General features: G+C 43.8%; 2 protein-coding genes across 2 annotated transcripts in view; one reads left to right on the top strand and one right to left on the bottom strand.

Moving 5' to 3' along the window:
* LOC119443046 (26S proteasome non-ATPase regulatory subunit 1) overlaps nt 1–3,701 on the bottom strand; it is a 64,042-nt gene extending 60,341 nt beyond the window's left edge. Inside the window, exons 1-5 of the mRNA XM_037708179.2 lie at nt 3,550–3,701; nt 3,087–3,204; nt 2,906–2,969; nt 2,720–2,825; nt 243–433 (exon numbers count right to left, since the gene is read on the bottom strand). Coding sequence (XP_037564107.1) covers nt 243–433; nt 2,720–2,825; nt 2,906–2,969; nt 3,087–3,204; nt 3,550–3,583 — 513 coding nt within the window. The 5' untranslated portion in view covers nt 3,584–3,701. The remainder of the gene's footprint in view (nt 1–242; nt 434–2,719; nt 2,826–2,905; nt 2,970–3,086; nt 3,205–3,549) is intronic.
* A 2,559-nt stretch (nt 3,702–6,260) lies between these two features.
* Nucleotides 6,261–15,604, top strand: LOC119443048 (uncharacterized). Its single transcript, XM_037708181.2, has 5 exons — nt 6,261–6,633; nt 8,124–8,226; nt 8,372–8,475; nt 10,339–10,514; nt 14,136–15,604. The coding sequence occupies exons 1-5, from the start codon at nt 6,525–6,527 to the stop codon at nt 14,409–14,411; spliced, it is 768 nt and encodes a 255-aa protein (XP_037564109.1). The 5' UTR covers nt 6,261–6,524; the 3' UTR covers nt 14,412–15,604.
* The last annotated feature ends 6,688 nt before the right edge of the window (nt 15,605–22,292 follow it).

The following is a 22,292-nucleotide window of genomic DNA, read 5'->3' as shown; positions in this document are numbered from 1 at the left end:
TGTTAAACTAGCACGTTTTCATGCGGTATATCAGGCTCCTGTGATACTCTTAATTCTACATATCTGTGCTTGAATGTACATTATGTCCTTTTCCAGCTCCTTGTCAAATCGCCTTGCCAACACTCACTACGATACACTTCCTGCATGCCTAAAAAACTAACAGTGGCTGACGAACCTTGTCCTGCTTACTAATGCAGCCATTGCTGCTACTGCTACCAGCACAAAGTGAAATGCACACTCACTGAAACCACGATGGCCTTCTCAAACATGTCCATGCGGCGTGTCTCGAGCGCAATGCCCACGGCCTGCCGGTACTGCTTATCATCAAAGCAGCGCTGGAACATGCGGTTCACGATGGCCTCCAATCGCTCGTCAATGCCCTCACTCTCCTCCGGCTGCTTGCGCAGCTTTATGTAGTGGTCAATGGACTTTGCTGCAGACACAAGGGTGCCACAATTACTTCAACTTCCAAGCACCAGAAGTAGAATGTGCAACCATGCACTTATTCCCACTTGGAAAATAAATACTAGAAGCACCAACTCCCCGGACGACAAATGTCTGGGGAGAGCATCGTTTTGGTTACGTCAAAATGACGACACGCTCCTGTGATTATGAGCACGTCGTCTTCTAGGAGCAGAACACGATGAGGGATGTGAAGTTCGAGCGATCATCCCCTCACTACGAGACCGTCTTCGCATGACACGTCTCATGGACTGGATTGGATCCAAACGACGGCTGCGGCTACGGAATGGTTTACAGCTTGCCGATTGGCTGCTCTCTCCCTCCTGTTCTCAAAAAATTTTGCACTGCCACTTTGTGACATTGCAGCAACTAAACAGAACGCGAAACGAACAAAGATCTCCGATGGCGCTCCTGATGCTAATAAACTCCGCGACCCTTTCTAACAGGGGGCATACACCTGGGGGTGTATTCTGTAAGCGTCCACCTAGTGGACTGTCTATTTCGGCTGCCGCTGATTGGCTGGAGCTGAGCCAGCGAGAAGGAAACTGTCAGTGGGCGCCGGTATCTTTCACGCTGGTACACCTGCCCAGCCAATCAGCACTTCAGCAGCAGCAGAAATGGACATGCACACTAGGTAGACATGTCCAACCCAATGTACACATATGTCACTCCTCTACAAGAAGCAGGGGACCCCATCCACGGAGCTGCCTCTATCTTACATGTACCTAATTTGATTTTTTAATACTGGTTCACAGGTATAAAATAGCCAATCAATCACAACAGCAAGATCATTTCATATCAATTTCAAGCAAAAAAAAAAAATCAGTCTTCATATTCAGACACCGGCCCATGCTTCTGCAGCCGAGTCCATATTCGCAAATTCACTTGTATTCAAGGACAGTTTGTAAAAATGGACGTAAGCCAACCACGTCAGTGTTCAAGATAATAGCAATGATAGTAGCCAAAGCAAGGAAGAAACCTAGAAAAAAAAGAAGCTTCCAGAAGCTTAGACCAGTCATCTGTTTTTATTACCTACCACCACCTCACTAGCACGTTTCACTCAAACTGAATGCACAATCCATGTGCTTATCCAGCTAATTCAAAATAAGTGGGCCATTTAGAGTTTGCATATGAAAATGGATGTAACCTAACCTCACTAAAGCACCAGCATTTACACTGAGCTTTGTCATGGAAAGTAGCAGCTTGCTTCCTTTAGTAGGGTCTGTTTTCTTTTTTCATTTTTGAGAGTACTATTTTCATTGTGCAACCACTCACTACACCAGTGGATTAACAGGCTATATTTTACATCAACATCACTTTCACATCCTACTTGTCAGGTCACTGACATGATGAACAGCAGCAACGTTATGATGCCAGGAATAGCAGTTGCCATGGTGAAGCATCCCGCTGAATAAATGTGAATTGGCAAATCAGTTCAGTCGAAGCCGGCAAAGTGAAGAAAAAACTTCATGAACGCAAAAAATTGTCATCCACCTGAGTGTAGCCCAAAGCTACAAAAGAAACCCATGAGAATTTCTCAGTAACGAAGCATCACAGTTGAAGAAAAATTTGTCCTGATCTGGGAATCAAACCCCGGACCAACGCCTTTCCGAGGTTGTCACTCTACCATCAGAGCTAACCAGAAGGCTAGCAGATTGCAGTGCAAGCTTTATTTTTGGGAAACCTGTATGGGTTTCCGCTGTAATTCCGTGCTACACACAGGTGGATGAAAAATTTTTGCTTTCCTAAATGGTAATTGTATCAATGGATGGCAAATACAATTACTGCAACGAATGGGTCTACTGAGAGCAGTAAATGTTAACAAGAGGTGTGTAAGAGGTTGTTCTCTGTGGTGAGGCCAATTTCAATGAAAGCTAGCATGTCCATACGGTGGGTGGAACCCTTAGCCTGAGAATGAATGCCCGTTTGTTGACTCAGCAGGGCTTAAACGAAATGGTCATCTAAGCAAGCAATATATGTAGGTTGTGACATCGGAGTGCAATAGGTGATGATTGAAACATTATGATCGAAAGCAGTGCCTGCAGTAGGCAAAAGATTAGCTTCGAGATTAGCTTCTGATACTCAAGAGCCGTTACTTAGGAATGCGATTTGGGCACCACCGACCCCTCACTTGTCACCTTTTCTTTCTTTTTTCACACACTCACCTTTGCTGCTCTAACCAATGTACACGCCTAAATATGATATCCCGAACAATAGTTTCATAATGTGATAACATACATAAGAAAATCATACGTACATATGATGGTCTGCACGTACTCCGACGATGTAGTTACGTCAAAGAGCTCGCTCGCACCAAGGGCATAAGTTAGAGAGTCTTCAAATGAGCCAAGATGGTAGTAGACCTGGAAGAAAATTCAAATAAGGAAAAAGAAAAAAAAAATGTCAATCACTTAAACCAAGGTAAGAAGGCGCCTTTACATACCTTGGAAGCAACCAGCGCAGCCAGGTGCCTCTCAGGAAAACCATCGTCCTCGTACAGAACCTCACTAAAAAGGGGACAATAAAAATAATATTTATAAGTCTCACTGAAAAATAAACAAACAAACAAAAAAAAAACCTGAATGTGACGATTTGAACTAGGAAATTAACGTCAACGTAATTACATCTTCTCGATTGCCTCGGAGATCTCAGCCCAGAACTCGTCGACGATGTTGTCCAGCTTCTTCAAGGCGAACACTTTGAGCTCTGTTTGGTTCTCTTCAAGCAGGGAAATTATTCCCGCTGAAAGGAAGAAGCATAAAACAATAAATTTTACTATGTGCAAGACTGACAAGTTAACGGAGTTCTACAAGCCCGTAAAAATATCGCTGTCATAGTGGCATCATGCGCATTGCCGTCTCGTATACATGCGAATAGATTGTCGTCGATCATTAAAGAAATAGTTCTGTGTGACTGTGTTAATAATAAGATTCGTCAGGTTTATTTGCAGCAAAGCACGGCATCAAAAGTTGCCAAATAAGCAACCACGACACGGTAAATCCCGTTACTGGTCACAACGACACGCTGAATTGCACTACCAGAAGGAAAAAAATCTACGCAAGCACAAGCATATTCCTCACGCCTCACCTGCTGAAGTGATATTCATTGTTGACTGCACCATTTTCACGGCGGTGTGTCAGCAGAGTCCGAGAAGTTCACGACGGACTCGACGAAATTCCCTGACTCACGGACGCCGCAGCTCTCCTGCCCTAGCTCGCCGCAAAATTAGCCAACGGTAGCCAACATCAATTGATTTAGGATTAGCCATAGTCGTTATGATTTTCATAATAGCCTTAGAGACGTGCGTTTTCTTTCTGCACTATTATACAATAAACATTTCACGCGCGGCTACTCAGTTCTTGCACAAATTTTGTATAAACATTGAATTTTATGATTTTGGTTGTTCAATGTAGCACTTGACACTACTACTTGTCTGATCTTCAAGAAAAAAAAACATGCCAAGTAGCCTACGTCTGCGCCTCGGAGTGCCCCCGGGACCATGCTCTTCAATGCTGCAAGCACTAAAAGCTACCAAAAGAGGCCGAAAGCGATCATATAGCTTCCTAAAAAAAAATCTGAAAGCCAAATATCTCTCCTAGCGACGGCTTTCTCCGAGTTTCGCATGCAACCCACAGATCCACAGAGATCACTGGCGACTCGCAGAGGTCGTCACGCTATAAGTTGGTCGCAAAGCGACTGGTCTCGTACGTATGGTCGATTTGGTCAAAGAGCGACTCTTTTGGTTTAGTCGCTCACTGCTCAATTGCCGGTGAATGAGCCCAAAGTGACTATTTTTAGAATAAGAAAATGCGCTATGGCGTCACGGCCGCCATAGCGCATTGAACGGAACAAAAAAAAAAAAAGTGACACAAACTTGTTCCGCTCAGTGTGCTATTTTTGATTTTATAAATATATACCTAGCCCACCAAAAATATAACTAGCCCAGCAGCAAACTCTCCCAAAAATAACGATTCTACCACAGTTTTACTATACTGACTGTACTGTGGTGTGGTGTCCTTTAAATCTATCTTTTTTAGCGTGGCTATGCTACGGTGGCTAGATGGGTAGGTGTGCCGACCGAGCGTAGTTCACCACTTCTCCGCATCATGACGCAAAATTGGCGCTGCGGACAGTAGAACGGTTCAGCGGCGCGCAACGGCGGCTGCGCTGTGTAGACGAGCTGCGTGTCTGATAGAATAGCTTGCCTCTGATTGTATCTTTGAAGTGCGCGTTATAATACCGTTCTGAGCAGTGTAGGACAAGCCAGAATGAGGAACTTGTTGTCGTCTAGTCAGAAAAAACGAAATGCTGAAGTAAATTTTCTAGCTTGGCAATCGGTCACATTTATTGATATAAACGCGGCGCTCCAGCCCATTGCATTAAAGACGTAAATGCATTTTTTCCATGCATAAAACAATACTGCAATGGTTTTATACGGTATGTGGAACCGTGTTTACACGATATTTAGCGAGTTCTAATGTTTCAATTTCGAGAAATCCAGCTATTGTTTTATTGCTGCGTCAGTTACGGTATCTAAATTGGTGCGAGAATTGTGTTGGTAAGTGCATATGGTTCACTGTTTCATTGTATAAAATAAAGCAATATGTCTTGGACCAGATTCGTGAATATATTTAAAATACAAGAAAAGCTCTCGTAACTTGAGTCAGCAGACACACCAACATAAATTAGCTAGCGCCAGCAAGGCCGCAACGTTGGTCCACCACATCATAGCATTGTTCACAGCACACGCCTCATCTTCAGGTGCGTTCTCTTCTCCCTGTTGCTTTCGCGCGCCATGTTATTGCCCTTGACAAGAAAGTAAAAGCGTGTAATTGAATAGAACCTCACAACATCGTTTGTGAGCTCTTTCTTGTGCCGCTCACAGCCGATCAAATTCGGGGGATTCAGCTGCAGAAAGGATGCAAAGTCGGCGATACACTGTTCCTTCGTAACTCATTTAAACTGAAGCACAGCTTGAAGGCGTCTTCGAGCGATGCTACCAGTTTTTTTAGTGCTTCAGAAGGGAGTAACAGCCCTGACCTACTCATTCTGTTGAATTCAGTAATGTCCCTGAGCAATCGGAGCACTTGGTTCTTTGCAGGAACTTCCTTGCTACATAGCCTGCTATATAGAATATCAGCCTAGAATCACTTTTCTTTTCCCTGTAGCTGCGCAGCGGTGCTCGATGTCGCAGGCGCTGAGCACCTCATGTGCGGCTTACAAATTTCCAACGTCGAGGAGCTCATGGACGTACGCTTTTCGGTGTACCGCTTGCTCATTAACGTCGCCGATACAATCTAGCCACCGTACCGATACTGAGCAAGCTACTGAGCAGCTCGGGGCGAACATTTCCGCTGTCAGACAGCGGAACAATTCCGCTGTCTTTCTCACAAATTTAGAGCCCGACTTGCAGTTTGGAGCGAAGCAGTAGGTCTCCTTGGTGGTCTTCTTTGGTGGAGCAACGCCGCCGCTAATCTCGCCGGTCATTTTTCTGACCTGGAACATTCCACATCGCTTAGGAACTTACAAACAGTACGAGAGATGCGGAGCTATTCACCTTTGAAACTGACACGAACAGATGACATACAACTATTCCAATACGGGCTTTATTTTTTTTTTTTTTTTTTTTTTTGCTCGCCGCCAGTCCGCCAGCCCCCATGTAGCAGACGACGTGCGCTGCGGAACCGCTCTACTGACCGCAGCGCCAATTTTGCGTCATGACGCGGAGAAGCGGTGAACTACGCTCCAGAGGCGCCGGTCGGCACACCTACCCATCTAGCCACCGTAGCTATGCTGCTAAAAACAGACAGGCACAGGCATTGCGAACATACAGTGGGCTGGGCTAAAGGGAAAGGTCATCGACCGTAGAGTTTGTCACCGACATCCAACAACGCAGCGTACTTTTTGTTTCATTTTAACTAACATTTTCGTCATGTGAAATATCTTATTTGGGTGCAAAGGCGCGAGTTGCATCGTCTCTCCTATGCTGTGGCAACATTCAAGATCGGTGGCCTTTTAGACGTGCGTCACCGTTTAGGCGGTGTGTCCCATCCGAGACTACGATGCGCAGCAATATTTTGATCAGTTGCGTGCTTATCAACATTGGCATTCAGTGGGGCTTCTTCGTGGTTTCCGCGGTGCTCCGGACCGATCTCCTCTTCGAACTAGTCGGTAAATTCCAATGCTTGCCTCTTCATTCCGTAAAATAACACCGTGTGCTTTATTTTGTGCGGATCAAGTCGCCTATCTCATGACACAATTTACAGGAAACGCTAGGGCATTGTCTATTCATGCTGCTTGCAGCAATGACTTAACGGATTAAAAGACCAGTACCCTTATAGACCGTTGGTGCTGCACGAAATATTGCGTAAATGTTCCAATAAAGCAAATACAAGACATTTACAGACCAAAGATCTGTTATTTTGTCTGATTTCCCGTGACACAATTTGTTCTATTTCATGCTGTAATTTTACAGTGCCGCTTTGTTTACTACATGTTTAGTGGCTTTCCTTGTCTGCAAATTTTGTACACAAGATTGTTAGCCTGTGTTAAACATTAAAAGCCGTTGTCGATCGTATGTGCTGTGTAAAATGGCAGTTTCACTGTGTCGAAGCATAGCCTCCTCCTTTGGTCGAAGTCACCTGGTTTTGGACTGCGGCAGCCACCTGTGGCAGTATTATGCGTGCGGCTCAGAACAATATCGCGGTTGATTTGAAGCTGCTACTTAGCATGCCTCAAGGTTCCTCGGATGGTTTTGGAATGAAAAGACAAGGCAGCTTTAGTTAGTATGTGTACATCGGTTTCAAGAAAGATATGGAAAAAAGAAGGCTTACAAACACTGACTGTCAGTTGTGTAAGTAAAGAAAGAATGGCGGACCGCAATAAGTTAACACTTTACAACTAGCAATTTCGTGTTAAATACGCATATTAGCATCGTTTAAGTACTGCCATATGCAGCTAGCTCATTGCAAGGTTCTGTTGAAAGCAAAACAAACACACACGTGGAACAATCAAGGTACTTGCAAATCATAGGCAAGGTTCAAGAGTGACGACTGGTATGGTTGCATGGAACAGGAATGGTAGCTACAACAATAAGAAGTCAGTGACGATTCACACTTTGAACAATAGACATTGTTGAGGTCGGCCTGAGAGTATCATTCTGGATGGTGTCAGGGGAGCTTTGGAAGAAAAGGGCAGAGCGGGATAACCTCACCGAAAGCATTGACCCTACGTCAGTATGAGACAAAGCAATTATAAGGTGATGCAGTGGTGAATATATTCAGTTAGTTTGCGTTCAGGTCAAACACAAATGAAGCTTGAAAGTCTCTTTCATCTTATCACAATGCTACCCTAACAGTGGTGCACTGCATTTGTGAAAAACTGAAGTTTCCCTAACTGTTCATCTGCCTGCACTATGTGTGTCTTTTCTCTTGCCAGATCTATCAGTATGTTTAACTGGATGGGAAGTGATTGGGCTTGATAATGTTTGTTTTAAAGTGACTCTATAGCATATCAAAATTGGGAAAGGGTGCAACTGATATTAGGGGGCACAACAGACGCACAAAGTTGCAGTGCACGATGGTAGTCAGTTGGGCTTTGTGTCCTTTTGATGTCCTTAAGGTTTGCATGCTAGTTGGGTCAAGTGCTGATGCCACCTGCAGGCTCGTGCACATGTATACTGCTGGCACTGTTGAGCTACTTCTGGGGCAGCCGTTCCCTCCGACAGAGGATCCACACTTGGCTGGTCGTGCTGTGGGCAATCAGGTTGGTAGCTGCAATGGGCACATGGCCTGCCGATATTGTTTGACTCTAAAGAAAAAGCAGCCTTTCTCTCGCTGCTCCATCAAGGACAAAGGGCAGGGCCAGTGTGCCCTTTGAGAAAAGCTTTGCAAAGTATATTTGTTTTCAGGCTCGGTCTGTACCTCTTCACTCGCAAGCTATGGCACAGCCAAGATTCACGGGAGACTGCACCGCCACGTCGACGGAAATTTTTTCTCTTATGGACGCTGCAAGGCAAGCCTTGCTTTTTAAGCATATTATTTCTTCTTGCAAGATTGAGAATCTTGTGTCTAAAACTTGTGGCTGGTGGCCACATAGCTAGCATATTCCCCGTGTTTTAGCCTACTTTATATGTTTCAGTTGCAGTTAAAAAGGGAGGGAGGGTGGCATTCACTACGGCTCTGGACACACTATGAGCATCCTGTTGCAGAAACAATTAACATGAACTTTATTATAAGAAGTAGCAGTGGTAAATATTATCATCAAAATGTTCATTAGTAAGCAATTCAATTTATGGCCTCAGTGAGTACCAGAAGTTTTTTGAAAGCATGACTCTGGATACTAGGTTAAGCAAAGTGCGCCTTTGTCTTTTGCCTGTTCATCTCATCTGAGAACAGCAACTCCTTGGCAAGAACGCACATTTTGCAAGCAACCTCAATACGATCATTCAGCTCCTCCATATTGCACAATGCAAGTAAGCACAATGAAGCAAATATTGGGGGCAAAACAGAAAACTATGCAAGGGGGAAAAAAAATCCTGGAAGTGAAAAAGCACCCTGTAATAAAGGGTCCCTCACCAGGATTAGGTATTGCAAACAGACAAGTGTGGTGCATGGAACATGTGATGACAATTGTGTCTGCAAAGTATTACAATGATTTATGCCATGAAAGCAGCTGAGAATTCAAACAAACACGTGCATGCTCTTGGAGGGGCCACATGCCATGCCTGCGAAATGACATCTCACACATGGTGCTTTCACACCACTCACATGGTGCCTGCAAAGAACAAATAGCCAGCAGCAGTGCAGTCAACTCGGGAAGAGTGCCTAGAACCACCTCTGGAAATGCACATCAAGAAGGGAGAAAAAAATAAATTGGAGGTAGATGTGACAAAAGAGCCACGGATACAGATTTGTATTAGTCTAATCAATCTTGTTTGACGCACAAAATCTTTATTGGTCTAATAAGTCTCCTGTCAGTCCAATAAGAACTTGCATTCAATACATAATAATTTATAGGTGATGTGATAGTAATTGCTGATAGACTGATAGAAATATGTATTAAGACCACCCTCAGTTAGGACTGTTACTGGTAGTTGTAGTAACAGACTGTAAGGTCATTTATACTTGTGTGGGAATTTGTATTGGAATTAAATGCCAAGTGGTCTTGATGAGACTCAATGTATCTCAATTAGTCCCAATAGGTGCTATTTGGAAGTCACTAGATGAATAATGCCATGAAATAACAAAATGGTTAATATATAATAATAACATAATTATAATTTGAGTCCTCAAACAAGAAATATTTGTAGTCTGGTATGTTTAGTGATAGTGGAGGAGGTGAGAGGAATGTCACCATCGGGCACTGGTTGAGGCAACGGGCGAGAGCATCTGCTGCAGGGAAGGGCAGCTCGCTTCCTGGCGTCATTGCTTTACAACATTTCATTGCTTCTATCTTGGCTGCGGCTAAACCCTTGGAGTAGAACACTCCTTGGGCTGCTTTTTACAACTTCTAGTGTATGACCAAAGTTACAATTGGGCCTGGTGAGGGTATTTAAAGCATGGTGCCCTATAGTGCTGAGCAGCAAGTGGGCTTTGGGCAGTGCTGATATGCATTCAAAGCTTTGCTTGTTGCAACTAGCACTGCTGTCGCCACTGGCTGTGCTTTCAGCAGTTCGTGAATAGATTGTAAGATTGTGCTCATGTGGGCTGGTTGATATGTGGCTGTTTAGACAAAAACAGCACAGGAATGACACACAAGATAGGGCAAAAACAAGTGCTTTGCTGTGCCTTGTTCTTGCCCACTGTGTCCTGCCTTCACACTGCTTTTTCTCTCTCTCTCCTTATAAACTGCATTTCATCGGTGGGACTTGTGCAGCCCTGCGAACCTTGGTGACTCTCTTTCCCACACTTCTTCTGAACACAAGCACGTGGGCCGACTTGCCACTGGGAGTACGTGACCTGGCTGGCTGGCTGCTGTGGCTGGTAGGCTTTGTGCTGGAAACAGTGGCCGACCACCAGAAGACCACCTTCCAAGCAGACTTCAAGAACCAGGTATCCCTCCTACTCTGTCTTTAACTGGGCACAATGTACTACAGTGGCCAAACGTTTCTCAAACATCACCAACAGAAAAATGCATTGCAAATGTTGCATGGCATACCATAACATCAGTTCATCCAACATAAGGTGAGCTCCTGTAGGTGGCCACTAGTTAGGCTAGAGGAAAGAAAGTTTTGATTGCGGAAAAGGGTACTAATGATTTGGGGATATTTGCCTGTGACATGAACGATATGGGGGATCATTCCAGGGCAGAAGGAACCACTAGCTTTGTCCTGTCCAATGATATGCAATACCATTCCATTTTCTTTTTCAAATAAATATAATGTGCATGCAAAATTTGTTGACTGGCGACTTCCACTACAAGAGCAAGATTTTAAATTGTTTTCTTACACAGTGTCACAGGTCTTAAACTAAGAGTGAGAGTGAATCTCTGTACAATGTCGTGATCAGTGGCATTACCCACAAAAACTTCATGTGCTCACCACCGACAACGAAGCAAAATGCATAGCAAGTGCACCACTAAATGTGTGCTTGTGACAACTCCAGTTTTGCAAGCTACTTGCTGTCTTAAATTGCTGGGAGGCAATATGAAGTGTCCAAAGGCCTTTTGGGGCAGAAACGCATGATGCTGTGGCATTGGTGTGCTGCCCCCTGGAAGCTACCCTGGATCCACTGCTGTGCACTGCAGCCTGTTGTGCTTAGCCACAGGAGTGAGGGTCAACAAAGGCATGCACTGCAGTGCACAAACAATTTGCTCTGGAGGGCTTTTGTTCCCTTCTCTGTCTTTCACTTCAGAGTGCATGTTTCTCTTTCACCTCTGTGGTGGTTTATTAATGTATTGTGCAACCAAGTACATCCTTAGGAGGGTATGCTGCTCTTGGTAATGCACTTCATAATGCACCCTTGGCTGCAGGATCAAACTTCAGCTTTAAAGGTCCCATGTTCAGTGCCAGCTGTGGTGCCCTCTTTAGCTAAATCTTTTGAATATATTGTATTTAATCTTTGGAGACGTGACTATGTCATTGTCAGAGATCTCATACTAGATTTAAATATGGTTAGGGAATCCCATTTGTTGCGAGCTGCCTTTCTGTCCACCTTCATTTCTTTTTTATCTATTAAGAGTACGAAAAATTAATGCAAATCCCACATTGTGTAGGATCAATGTTATGCAGAGCATTAATAATGACTACACAGATACTATTTATCAGGGGTGTCTGAATAGCGAAATCTTTAAATCGGATTTAATAGTGCTTTTAAATAAAATGAAATATAAATGTTGCCTGGAGTCAGCTTTGTAAAAGAAGTGCTTACTTACATTATTTGATACATGTATAATACTATTCACAACTGGGCATCAAGCCAACAGATAAGCTTTCGAATGAGAAACAAGTAAAAGGTGATTGTACCTGGTGGACCATGACAATAACAGTAATCAAACGAAGGAACAGTACAACGCCAAATGTGGGTATAAAGCAGAAGCCCCATTGAATAGTGCACCCACTCTGTCCTCTCTAATTGTTCTGCTATCCGACTCGCCCAACTATCAGTGTTCCTTTTTGTAGCGAGGTGGACGTAGCAGTTCTCGTGCCAGAAAAATGCTAACACCGGTGATGGAATAACCAGCACAGACAGACCTTTCAAAGCAATAATAGCACGCTAACAAGATCATTTCTGACTAAACATAACCATAGTCATCCTTCCACTTGAAAGTAGCTGTGAGTGTGATATGAATTTCCCCCCCTTAACATATAATATAATGAGCAGGAAGACATGTGCAAAAGACATGCCCTGACCTGCGCCTACATAGCAGGCAATTTTGCAAACTGTTGTTTCCTTGAATCACGTTACACCTGTACCGATTCATCAGCATGCAGTGTCGACTGTGTCTTCCCCTCCAATGTACTGACTGCTTGGCAGGTATTTCGAAAAGAGGGGGAGAGGCGGAGGGCAGAAAAGGGCCGAGAAAAGGGCGCTGCATGCCTAGCGATGCAGCCCTCAAGGAGCTATGTGGACTGGATGTGGCCCAGTGTCAGAGATTGGTTTGAGGCCACTGGTATAGTGTGTTGTGTTTGGTGAAGCAGTGAAGTGAAATACTACAGCACCGCAAGTAGTTTCAAATGAATACGAACATGGTGAGACTGGTGATCTAAATAATATTGCCTAAATCGAGACAACAAACTCGCAGCGTGTCTATAGGCGAGGCATATCGTGACAAAAAGTAATCTGCCCCATGTGTTAGCTCAAAAACTCATGCCTTTGTGCAACAACAGCAGATGTGGGATTGTGAAGGCGTCCATGCAATCATGCATAGCAGCATCAGTCCCATAACTGCTATCGTAGACCTACGACCGTGGAGGGGTGGCTGGCAGACTTCTCTCCAGACATGACGGGCCCACTGCTCGGACAGCTTAAATTTCTAGGCCCTGCTGGCAACTAGGCCTCCCTTTTCTCTGTGAACTCAGACTGGGGCTTTGCATTAAATAGTGCCTCTCTATCTCTCTCACTCTCTCAAGTAGCAAAGTCATTTGGAACAATCATTACTTGCTTCCATCCTTCTCCATGTAAACTTCAATAAGTGTTGTTATTGCTTAATATTTGAACAGAAACAAATCTGCAACAATTTTAATTCATATTCAAAATTCTAAATATTCACACACCCATATTTATACATTTCCAGTTGTTTCCAACTGCATTTATTGCATTCACATAGTATTAAATGTTTCCTGTTTCCATCATATTTTTTAATAGTTTTTTTTACACTTGCACCTTCTTGCTCAAGTCACGCAAGTTTCGACGGTAGCTCGTCTTCACCCTTGGAATGTTCACCACATGTGCATGTGTGTGATGCACATAAGCATATGATTCGCTCCATACCAACCTTGTCAGCATAGCACATCCTCGCTTGTGCAACACATCGCTTCTTCTGCAGTGGGCAAGCACCTTGGAGTAATTTGTACAGCTACAACTGCTCATTGTTTGCTACCCATGACATTGTCATACACTTTAACTTAAACGACCGTCCTTTTATGGAGGAGAAGATCTTGGATCCGTGGCCTCGTGCGTCTGCTATGTGCAGGGCTACAAAGGCACTGCTGCGTTTTTTGAGGTGCACTGGCCTGTATGACTGCCTGTGACGAAACTCAGCAATGAATGTTTGACTGTGTAAATGTGCAGGGTGTGAACTTCTCTCTTCCTTCTCCTCTTTCAATCCCTTTCCCCCTTCCCCAGTGCAGGGTAGCCTACCGGGCTCAGCCTGGTTAACCTCCCTGCCTTTCCCTTATGACTTTTCTCTCTCTCTCTCTTCTTGCACCAGACACACTGCACCCTCTAGTGGCGCAGTACTGATAAATATGCCAGGTACCAGGAAGTCGCTGACTCAGGCAAGGAATGTTTTGCATTAGCATATGCACAAATTCAGTCGTTTCCTCCAGTTGTCAGGCACATTAAACAAAACAAGTTTATTCCTCCTGTGCTTTCCATGACTGTTGGCTTCACTGGTCATTGCTTGATAAAATCACTAAGTGAGTTGTTGAATGTCCTTGTGTATTTCATTAACTTATAGTAATAACATTATCACTTACACTTTTGAACATGTTTTGACTGCGTTCCTGCCAGGGTCACTTTATCCGGACAGGGCTGTGGAGTGTGTCACGGCACCCAAACTACTTTGGTGAGATCCTGCTCTGGCTTGGCCTGTACCTGTCGGCCAGCTCTGTGTTTAGGCGGACCGAGTACCTATGTGTGCTGTGCCCCATAACAGACCTGCTGCTCATCACCCGCGTCACGGGGGTGCCAAGACTAGAGCAGGCTGCCTTTCGCAAGTGGGGTAATGACCCTGCCTATCACGAGTACCTGCGCTCAACTGCAGTGTTGGTGCCTTTCCTGTGGTAGCAATTTCCAAGTTCCACCATGTGACCATGATGAGATACCTCGCACAGCTTGCCCCCTTCACAGCAAGGCATGTTAGAAGCCTAACAGTGACATCTTGGTGTCAGAAGGGCATCAGCATGATGAGTTGCACAGGGTGCTTACAAGAGCCACTAAACAATGAAGGTCAAGCATGTTGCCTAGGAAGCCAGATTATAGAGTGCCTTGGCTTCTCTTATGTCTACAGTAGGTGATAGCGGCAGATTTAGCAATGATTCAATAACTCGTGAGAGCTCAGAATGGGCATACCCAGCTGAAGCAGCCGCTCCTCTCCGCCACTCCTCAGCCAGCCACCCATCTCATCTCTGAATAAATATTGAGCAGCTGACTATTCACTATCCCCTGTCTATAGCAGACACTCATAGACATGTCCAACAGGGATAGTATCAAAGTTTACCCAGGGCACTAACGTGATTGAGGCAGGATAGTACAGTGTTCTATCTTTGCTCAGCCCGGTAGAGTGCAGATCAAACAAGCAGCAAACAGTGAGTTGTCTGCTCCCCCCTTGTAAACTGTTGGGTTGCTGTTTTGGCGATCTGGTAATCTTCACTAACCACTGAGAATGGAGCACTGCTACTGAACGGGGCTCAATAAGATAATCCTATTTGTCTGTGAAACGGATCTGCAAAAAAGCCGGCAGTGTTCACAGAGTAATATAGCACCCTTCGACATCTGTACTATTATGTTTCTGCAGCCACAAGAGTAGCCCTGAAGTGCCTGAGAATTTCTAGATGAAGTTAGCCTCAGTCATGGCCCTCTGGATGAATGCACATGTGAGAGCCTTTACAGCTTGAGCGCACAAAGTTTGCCAAATCGCGTGGGAGGATGACTGCAGTGATTAGTACCCATTGTCGGTTGTGTTTCACTAATTGAGACACAACAAAAAGGCATGGTCTAGCATCAGTGCAACACATCGGTGTGACAGTGTTGACAGCTTTTAGCTCCTCTTGAAATTTGGCCGCTGCTATGTTTTGCACAGCTGTGTGAAAGGGACTTGTGCTGGGGCAGCACTTTACATGCTCCAAGCAATTTGCTAACTGGTTTGGCTTTTGTCAAGAAATCATTGCTCTTCCTGAAGTGCCCCAGAAAACAAATGAACTTATGCATGTACAGAAAACGTATAGAAAACATATAATAAAAATTCTTTTGACCCACCATCTCTGTGAAACGTCTGACTGACTGTAAACTTTATTAAAACGTGGGAGCCTAGGCCTCCCACGTGAGGACGTCGAGGTGTTGCCTCTTCGCCGCCTCGCAGGCTTGCCGAGTCGCCCAGAGTTGGTCGTCGAGGTTGGAGCTACGCAGTGCAGCATGCCATCTCGACGAGAGGGTCGTGGGGTTAGTGTCGGGATATTGTTGTGTACAGTCCCAAAGCATGTGTGGAAGTGTGGCTGGCTGTGTCTTGCAGATATGGCACGTGGGATTGGGGTAAATGTCTGGGTAGATCTTGTTGTAATGGTGTAACGAGGGGTAGGTATTGGTTTGTAGCAGGCGGAAAGTTGTAGCCTGCGCTCGGGATAGCTTGTTGTGTGGGCTGGGGAAAGTTCTTCTATACCAAAAATATTTTAAAGACTGCTTTTTTGCAGTCCAAGAAAGTGACCTCGTGAGTCTTCCAGTAGTTTGACTGCTGACTATCAGTGTACTGCTAGTAAGCAGGCTGTACGTTGCCTCAAAACTGTTTAAACACCTGAATCGAGCCAATGTTGTGCACAATGGCGAACATGGGAACAAAAAATTTGTGACTCATTTGTTTTAGTTTATGCCAACAGTCATGCCTTTGACTTGTCCCTACAAGTGGATATATTTCTCAATCTATTGGCAAATTGCAGACATCAAAGAAGGCACTTGCATGAGTGCTATGGACACACTAATGTGCAGTAGTAAGTGGCACCATTGGCCATACAGTGCACCTCAAAATCAAGATGCTTCAATCTGGAAAGCAAATAGTGCTGCAAGATGTGGAACAGCATGGCAAGGCTGACTTTTTCCAGTGGTGAACTTAACTCTTTCCCTACCAAGGTGAAAATAGATGTTTTTTGTATGTTAGGGCAGATGTTTTTTGCTGAAGGAACTACTGCACTCAATATTTAATGTAATACATAAACAGAAAGCAAAATGAGTGTACTTTTCACACATAAAAGTTTTATTATGTCATAAAAAATATATAAATTGTTAAAAATCAAGATTGTGCTATAAAATTAAACAAAGTTTGTAAAGACATGCTTGTCTCTACAAAGAAAAAAATGTTACAATTATGAGATATACAAAATGTATTGCTGTCTATTAGGCACTAATTAAAGGGAAAATGAGACAGGCACTATTTCCGAAAAATCAAAATTTTTCATTGAACAGGTATTTCGCTACAAAAATTTAGCTGCAAACACTACAGTTGGGCGTGCCGGGCTGCGATCGCCGATGTTCCGGGCTGGTTTGCGTCGTCGTCGCTTTCAGACTTAAAGTCCGTCGAAAAGTCAGCGTCCTCTGACTCGCTGCTATTCGATGTATCGATAAGATCAACCGCTTTCGGAGCCGGACATTTTTGCGTTCTGCTTTGACGATCGCGAAACTTTGGAGCGCGTTTAAAAATCACCGCCTGGCGGGGAAAAAAGCAAACTGCTTAGAAAACAAAAATACAGTTTCTCCTCTTTCAAGTCTGATGGCGCAGTATGTCCGTGAGCGGCGCGGAAGGTCTCGAAAGCGGCGTTTCAAACCATTGATAGCGGGCGGCCATTTTTTCGTTCTCCGTTGATGATCGCGAAACTTCGGAGCGCGTTTAACACCGCCTCGTGGGAAAAATGCAAACTGCTTAGAAAACTAGAATATAGTTCTCCTCCTTCACGTCCGATAGTGCAGTGTGTCCGTGAGCGGCGCGGAAGGTCTCGAAAGCGGCATTTCAAACCATCGATAGAGGGCTAACCATGCCCAATGGGCGCGGTACGGAAAGAGTTAATGCATCTGCCTCACCGTCTTGCTAATAGCTTCGCAGCCTGTGTCACATGGCAGTTACCTTTTCTCCATACTCTCGCCTACAGCTGTGTGCTGATGCCACCATTGATTTTTACGGTGAAAAGCCATGTTTGCAGAGTTGCCTGGAGTAATATTTTGGTGGTTGCATAGTTTCATGTAACCTCTTCACTACGTTGCTGCTCCGTATTGGTTGGTACACTGCTGCCATAATGGTGAATTGGTGCAGTCACACATTGGCAGACCTGTACTTAGCAAATTACATGTAATTGATTACTTGTAGTCAATTACATTTAAGGAAAGTTTTGTAATTGATTGGCCACTTTCTTTTACTTGACATATCTCACTGTAATTCAATTACTTTTTCAGTAGCCAATTAAATATAATCACGTTACATTATTGACGAAACATGCTGTAACAGGTGATTCAGCTTCGAGCACTTGAATTTGGTGCGAACTTCAGTAAAACGCCTGCAGTAATACCCACATAGCAGCCTCACGGATGCGCATGTTCAGATGAAGACCTGAGTGCTCGGTATTTGATTCATCTTAACGCTCCACCATGTGTTGGCTGCTGACTTGAACTGCCACTGCTATGGCTCAATAGTGATGGCCACTGGAAATGTTGATGCCAGGAAATCGCCTACAGACAAATTTTTCAGCTTTTCATTGGCCCTACCAGGAGCGCCTTCTCTGAGCCCCAGCAACATTGAAACACTGAGTTTCATAGAAATCCCAGATGGAAGCATCATAGCATTGAGTAATTATTATCTTTATGTGCAAGTTGTTCATACATTACAGCACCGCCCTTCCTTCTAGAGCGCACATCGCGCAAGGTTTTAGCGTCACTGCTGGTGTCTTCACAAGAAAATGAGTGAAGATGAGCAAGGAAAATTTTGAAAAGCAGTTGTTAGTGAAGGGCAGCAGAAGACGCACTGAAAGAGCCAGGCCAGCTCATTCTATTTACTGTATTTGTGCAGTGTTAAAGGGCCGAAAACCATGTCTAGTAATTCAAATGTAATCACATGCTGATTCCTGGCTTTTCCAATCCCTTCTTAACACGATACACCAAAAGGGTCAGGCCTGTGATGTCACCAAGGCAAGAGCTGTCGATTGGTCCACATACAAATGAAATGAGTTCCAATGAGTTGGCCAGAACGCCTTTGCCAGCACTCGCACGACCGCTCTTCCTCGTCGTCTCACTTGCCTGTTGTGTGCCATTAACTGATTTCACTTCATGTAGTATGTTGTGTGCTGCGCATGCAGCAGCAACAGCTTGTAACTGAAAAGCACAAGTCCTGATAAGCGGGAGTTGATGGTGTTTTCAAAGAAGAGTGCCAACGTGACGTTTGGTACTGTGACGTCTACGTATCGAGAGAGAAACCATTTTCTCTCTCGACCTGAGAGCTGTAGAGGTTCTTTAATAAAAGTTGGGAGGAAATGAAAGCAGAAGTAATCTATTACATTTTAGTAATTGCTCAGCTGCTTTCATAGGACAGTAATTCGTCACCTACTAATCGATTACATTTTTCAATGACATAATTGTAATTGATTACTTTTTTTTCTGTAACATGTACATGTCTGCATGTTGAACACATGAATCAGATGGCACAAATAGTTTTAGGGGATTGGAGCATCACAGTCAATAGATTTCACAGTGGCTGATGGGACAAAATGAATAGTGAGTGCCTACGTATGCTGGGCAGGCATTTTGGTGCCATTGCTTCAATGGTAATCTAGTGTTGACAGACATCCTGAGATGGTTTCTGCTGGAATTTCTTTAATCCTTGCACAAAGTTAGCCTTGCAGTTATGTGTAAGTTAGGAGTGTTCCTGCTGCATGCATTTCTCATCCCTCACCTCGAATCATTATTTGTGCCTTCTGCTTGCCTTCCATGATTCTCCCCCAACAAGTGTTTCTCTTACATTTGCAGCACACTGATGCACTTTACCGCACCATTATTTGAACAGCAAACATGCCCGAGTGCATTTGCAGGTTGCTCAGATAAAGTAGCTTTCATTGTGTGGCAGCACATTTAAATCTGGAATAGTCATAGGTGATCATAATGATGAACACCCTCTGCTGACATAAGTGTCACCAAGCTTTTCCATGTTTGAATGTGCATACACGCTTCTATGGAGCCGGGTTACCAGGCATGCTAGCAGTTGGACTGTTCCATTCTTGAACAGCTTCGTCAGAGTGTGATATGGGGTTAGTGTGGAAACCACCGCTTCCTTTTGCAAAAATTGAAGGGAAATGCAGTTTTATAGAGGTGTTTTTGCAAGGACTTAAGTAATTTATAAAAATCACCTGTGAGAGATAGCACAATTCTAATCCTTGAGCTGGATTGCACAAACAGGTGGACATTATTTGCACGATAAATCGAAATGCATAATAGACTATTCACAAAAAAATCACTGATCTAGGTTTTAACTAGTTACCTTACGGCACATATTGCAATTTACAAATTCTAGCCAGGAAGTTCTCAAGACACATCCAGTTCGAACTAATTCTCAGGATGACACCAGTTTCAAGATACTAATTCCCAAGCTTTGCGAAGAAATACATATAAAACGGCATTTTGTTAAAGTAAGTGGAACGACAGTGCATTTTTACCGCAAGTTTGATGGCGATATCTCAAAACTGATGTCATCCGCAGAATTGTTTTCAAGTTTGTAAATTGCAGTATGTGCTGTAGGGTAATTAGTTAAAAACTTAATTATTGACTATAGTCGGGTACAACTTTAGAAAGCAGCGGCATTTGCCCCTCAAAGGCGGATGCACACGAGCTTTCACCAATGGGGCGCACTCTAGACTGATGTCATAAGCCGAATGGCCGGTGACCCCACCGACGTCGAACATGGCAGCCCGCGCTTCGAATTGGCCGGAGTCGCGCGTCAGCGGCACTATTTTTTTAGTCGCAGAGGCAATCATCTGGGCGGGGCCTCTCCTGCCTTCTTAAGTTGTACCAGACTGCATTTCGATTTCGCACGCAAGTAATGTCCGCCTCTTCAAGTATACCAGCTCAAGAACTAGAATTATGCTACCTATCAAAGGCGATTTATAAAAATTACTTCATCATTGCAGAAACACCTGGTGTGTAAGTGGTGTTTTACTGGGGTAATGCAAGGCGCTTCTACAGGTAAGCAGCCGACTCCATGATTAGGGGCACTGACAGTGGATATCACGTTTCTGTTCACACAGCTCAGCAATGATTGAAGCTAAGTGCCATGATGACCTGTCGTAGTTATGCTAAGCTTCATGCAGAATGGGCTTCTTTCAAGCTTCAAGCACACTATATTTATTTTATTTATTAAGGGGAGAGGCGGGTCAAAAAACGGCGATTTTCATTAAAGAAACAGGTTTTGTGTTTTTAGTTGTTTCAGCAACATTGATCTCTCCTATTTCACATATGATGAAATCAGAGCCAGAAATGATCGGGAAAAGTATAATAAACTCGGTTAAAGCACTCGAGGTGGCAAGAAAAGGCACAGATATGACACATTTTCAAGTGCGCGATGCGTCAAACCGCGGTGTCGCAGGCCATTGGGCTCGTGCAAGGTGGTGGGCCTAAGCTTTTTCTCTCCAAGGTTAGCTTTGCCGCATTACAATCTCCCCGGGAAGTAATAATAATAATTAACAGAAGTAAACAGCTTTTATAACTTTCAATCGCATTTTTCTCAACTTCATATTTTGGGCAAAACAAAGTGTTTGTGCACAACATTTTATGTACTTATTGTGTTCCAATCAAGACCACATTTGATGGGCGTAATTTTTAGGATATGTAGAATGCACTTATCTAGGATATAATGCAATCACTTTATTTTTTTAAGGATGAAAATTTTTAATGTACTCGGGCACCAGCCACTGAATATGAAGCACCAGATACGAAATTCTCTTAACATGTTGCCTGTAAAGGGAATCACATTATCTTGCTTATTAGCACTCAGTGGAGTGTTAGGGATAGGAAAAATAATTTTGCACTGTTCTATCATGCTAACTGCTATGTCCAGCAGCTGCACAAACATGCACTGCTTCTCACTTATGCATGGAACTTAGGACATGAAAGCATCGAGATGTCCTAAAACTGAAAGTAGATTTCGAATGAAGAGATCAAGCTCTACAAGTGGTAGACTTTTCATTCGCCCAGCATCATTATTTAAAAAGAAATATTTCTGAGGAGCATCTCCCCTTAAATATTGCGGACACGTGGTCCAAGCAGGGAGGGCGACATATGGTACATACAATGAAAATCAGATTGACAAAGCAAACAGAACCATGAAATTACAAGATTAGGGAGTGGATTGAATCATATAATTACATTGTTATAGAGCTATGTTATTAATATAGTTATAATGTTATAGTTATTAGTAATATATTTATAAATATATATACTTATAAAACTCTAAAACTAATAAATTTTTAACTTGCTGAACAGCAAGGAATTGTAGTTTCTTGGTCTTTCACATAAACAGAACACTTTAGCAAGTGTAACAATGTTGCCATTCTGATGTTACTGTCACATTTACATTTTAAGTGTACCGGCTGCTTCTTGGCCAGTCCCCCATTGCAGGTATGTGCCGTAATCGAAATCATAATTATTGTTAACATGCGGCAATGATCTCAAAGAACTAGTTGTTATTGGCACGATCTGTACCTCCCGCTCTGTGGCCAATACCCTGTTGTAGGCATGTGCCATTGTATGGAAATCATCACCAATCAACAAGAGGAACCGCTTCTTGGCGGATACCCTGTTGTGGGTATGTGCCATAATATGGGAATCATAATCATCATCAACATGCAGCGATCATCTCAAAGAGCTAGTTGCAGTTGGCTCGTTATGTGCTGCCCGCTTCTTGGCCAATCCCCCCCGTTCTGGGTA

This window comes from Dermacentor silvarum, chromosome 2, assembly GCF_013339745.2.
Source record: "Dermacentor silvarum isolate Dsil-2018 chromosome 2, BIME_Dsil_1.4, whole genome shotgun sequence".
NCBI lineage: Eukaryota > Metazoa > Arthropoda > Arachnida > Ixodida > Ixodidae > Dermacentor > Dermacentor silvarum.
The sequence above is the reverse complement of the archived record's forward strand: the minus strand, read 5'-3'. Positions and strand labels throughout refer to the sequence as shown.